At 65.4% G+C, this 3182-nt stretch overlaps 2 protein-coding genes across 2 annotated transcripts in view; one reads left to right on the forward strand and one right to left on the reverse strand.

Annotated features, from left to right (window-relative positions):
- Positions 1-1582, forward strand: part of SHARPIN (SHANK associated RH domain interactor) — a 5782-nt gene extending 4200 nt beyond the window's left edge. The window contains exons 5-11 of the mRNA XM_077758125.1: positions 193-324; positions 402-543; positions 619-709; positions 791-944; positions 1027-1145; positions 1229-1348; positions 1423-1582. Coding sequence (XP_077614251.1) covers positions 193-324; positions 402-543; positions 619-709; positions 791-944; positions 1027-1145; positions 1229-1348; positions 1423-1506 — 842 coding nt within the window. The 3' untranslated portion in view covers positions 1507-1582. The remainder of the gene's footprint in view (positions 1-192; positions 325-401; positions 544-618; positions 710-790; positions 945-1026; positions 1146-1228; positions 1349-1422) is intronic.
- Positions 1583-2562: 980 nt separating this feature from the next.
- Positions 2563-3182, reverse strand: part of CYC1 (cytochrome c1) — a 1889-nt gene continuing 1269 nt past the window's right edge. Inside the window, exons 5-6 of the mRNA XM_077758104.1 lie at positions 2950-3050; positions 2563-2866 (exon numbers count right to left, since the gene is read on the reverse strand). Of these exons, the coding sequence (XP_077614230.1) occupies positions 2762-2866; positions 2950-3050 (206 nt within the window). The 3' untranslated portion in view covers positions 2563-2761. The remainder of the gene's footprint in view (positions 2867-2949; positions 3051-3182) is intronic.

Here is a 3182-nt window from a genome sequence, read left to right on the forward strand (position 1 = left end):
GGGGGGGTTGAGGGCCAGGGCTGGGTGGGGGGAAGCCTGGCTTACTGTGCGCCCAAGGGCCAGGGGGTGGGATGAGGTGAGCAAGGAGGTGGCAAGTCCGGGAACCTGAAGTCAGCAGAGGCCTGGGTGAGTAACTCGGCTTGGGGGCCAGATCACAAGAGACCCCAGCCCAGCCCGCATCTTCCCTCCTAGGCAGCCTGGCCCAAGCCCCGGGCCTAGAAATGTGCCCCGCTTCCCCGCCCAGTCCCCCTGGCGTGCCCGCACTCCGGGCCCCACAACCCAAGGTGGATCTTTGCTGGAGCCCTGGAGACTTGATGGAGAAAGGTAAAGGCAGGCGGCTGGAGGGGGTTGGAAGCAGCAGTCTGTGCTCAGCTCTGATGGCTTTTTGTCTCCCCCTGCAGAAGAGCTGGTGGGGCGCCTGGCCCAAGCCATCAAGGAGGGGGACGAGAAGGGGGCAGGCCAAGCAGCAGCCGCCCTGGCCCGACATCACGTGGCTCTCAGTGTCCAGCTCCCGGAGGCCTGCTTCCCTCCTGGCCCCATCAGGTGAGGTCTTCTTCACTCGGGCAGCCCATTCCTCCAGGGTCCCCGTCCTTCCCCCTGACCTAAACTCTGGCCCAGGCTACAGGTGACAGTTGAGGATGCCGCGTCCTCTGCCCACGTCTCGCTGCATGTCCACCCCCACTGCACCATTGCGACCCTCCAGGAGCAGGTAAGCATGGGGTCGGGGGAGCCCTGTGGGGAGCAGGGGGCTTCTGAGTGACACTGCCTGGCCCTGATGCTTCGGTCCCAGGTGTTCTCGGAGTTTGGCTTCCCACCAGCAGTGCAGCGCTGGGTCATCGGGCGGCGCCTGTGTGTGCCTGAGTGCAGCCTCGCTTCCTACGGGGTCCAGCGGGACGGGGACCCTGCTTTCCTCTACCTGCTCTCAGCCCCTCGAGAAGCCCCAGGTCAGTCCTTGATATGGATGGGATGAAGAGGGGAGACGCAGCCCACCCGAAGCGCCCCTGAGCCCCGCCTCCTCTGCCACAGGACGCAGCCCTCAGCGTCCCCAGAAGATGGACGGGGAGCTCAGTCGCCTGTTTCCTCAGTCACTGGGGCAGCCCAGAGCTCCTCTGCCAGCCACCTCCAGCCTCCCCAGCCCCCTGCAGGTGGGTGAGGGGCTGGCCAGGGGGGCCTGGGAGTCTCTGGACACCGGAAGGAAGGGTAAGCAGCACTCTCCCCACGCCTGCAGCCCGGCTGGTCCTGCCCTTCCTGCACGTTCATCAACGCCCCCGGCCGCCCTGGCTGCGAGATGTGCAGCACCCAGAAGCCGTCTTCCCTTCCCGCAGGCTCCACGCCACCGCTGGCGAAGGTACCAGAGGCTGAGGGGGAGGGGCGAAGGGGGCGCAGGGGCAACAGAATGACTTCTCTTTCCCTCACCCCCAGGTCACAAGGAGAGAGGACGGCCCCGTCCCTCCAGGTCCGAGGTCCCTGGATCCCCTCCTAAAACTCTCAGGAGACCTTTGCTGACTGTTTGCTTGCTGGGGGTCCAGCCGGGACTGTGGAGGGGCCACAGTCCAGAGTCATTAAAGACCCTTCTGAGCCAGCCGAGTCCCCTTCCCTGTGCCTTTGTGCAGCGGAGCTGCCGGGAGGATGGAGTATGAGGCACAGCCCCCCCGGGACTAAATCCGGCAGAGGCAGGGCCTGGTCGTTGTCGGCTGGTGGGGCAACCCAGCCAGGCCCAGGTGGCAACTTCGACCCCAGGGACCCTAGAAGCACACGAGGCGGAGAGGTCTTCCCAGAAGCCAAGGGCATGCAGAGCCCCCACCCCATCCTGGCTGCTGACAGCTGAGCCAGGGCCCCTCCCTAACACCCGGGCACACCTCCCGTCACCCGCGGGGACACCCTCGGGCGCAGGCTCTCCTCCTTCCACCTGGCGCTCTCCCTTCCCAGTGGCCACTGGTCCTGGGCTGTTCCCGCCAGGACGCTCCTCACGGTCCCCTGCCGGGGACAAGAAAAGCTCAGAAGCTGGGAACCCGGAGGCAGGGCCCCGGCCACCCTCCCTTTGCCCTCGCAACACAACTGCCGCTTGGGCTCTGACCCACACTCACCCAGCTGCCCTGTGGGTGGCCAGGAGGTGCCAACCCAGAGCGCCTGCACCCTGCCCCTCCCAGCGGTCCCAGCAGGAGACGGGAGCACACTCCGGGTGGCCTCTGCCGAGCTCTGCTTCCCTAGCGCTGCTGGCGGCCGCCTCCCTTCCCCAGCCACTGCCCGGCCCCAGAAACCCCACCAGCAGCTCCTGCTTTAGGCCAGGGCTCCCCCGGGTTGAGACGCTGCCAAGGGTTCCCTGCGGTCCTCAGGATGGCAGCCAAACGGCCCATCACTCCAGCAGGCCCCTGGGCCACGTCTGGCCAAGCTGGGCCCTTTTCACCTTTGTGGCTGGCGACTCCCCACCCTGCGTGCTGCCAGTCCCCAGTCTGCACATGGCAGTGTCGGTCACACCGCGTGGGACAACCCTGAGGGCTGGAGAGCAGAGGTCTTAGCCCCAGAGCAAACGTGCGGTCTTATCACACAATAGCTCCAACGTGGGTTGAGAAACTTAATTTATTTCCATGACGGGGGCCGAAGGATCTGGAGCTAGAACCTGGTCTCCTGCCCCTTTCCCTCTTGTCCCAAAGAAAGAGGAGCCTGGCCAAGAGGGCCCGCTGAGGCCTGAACAGGTCCCGGGTGGCTCCTCAGCTTGAGGGCCCGTTCAGGCAAGACGGCAAGCAGACGCTGGGCAGGCTCACTTGGGGGGCCGATATGCCAGCTTCCGGCTCTTCAGGACTGACCACTTATGCCGCTTCATGGCGTAGACCAGGGGCAACAGCAAGCCCATCATCATCAACATCTGGGGGTGCAGCAGGCTCAGGGAGGAAGCAGGAAGCACCCCTCGCCAGTTCCCAGCCCTTCTCCCACGCCCGGCCGTTTTACCTTGAGCCCCATGCGTTTGCGATGGTCGTGCTCTGGCTCGGATGCCCAGCGCAGGAAGGTGCACACGTCCTTGGCTACCTGGGACATGGTAGCTGGGGTGCCTGAGCCAAGACTAAGTGTTAAAGGCTGCCTTCGGGGGTCCCTCCCCAACCTGGGATAGCCCTAGAACGACCCCCTCCATGCAGCCAAGATGGGCTCCTGACCGAGGCTTCGAAAGCAATGGGAGGACCCCC

Source organism: Crocuta crocuta, unplaced genomic scaffold (genome assembly GCF_008692635.1).
Source record: "Crocuta crocuta isolate KB4526 unplaced genomic scaffold, BGI_CrCroc_1.0 scaffold327, whole genome shotgun sequence".
Classification (NCBI taxonomy): Eukaryota; Metazoa; Chordata; class Mammalia; order Carnivora; family Hyaenidae; genus Crocuta; species Crocuta crocuta.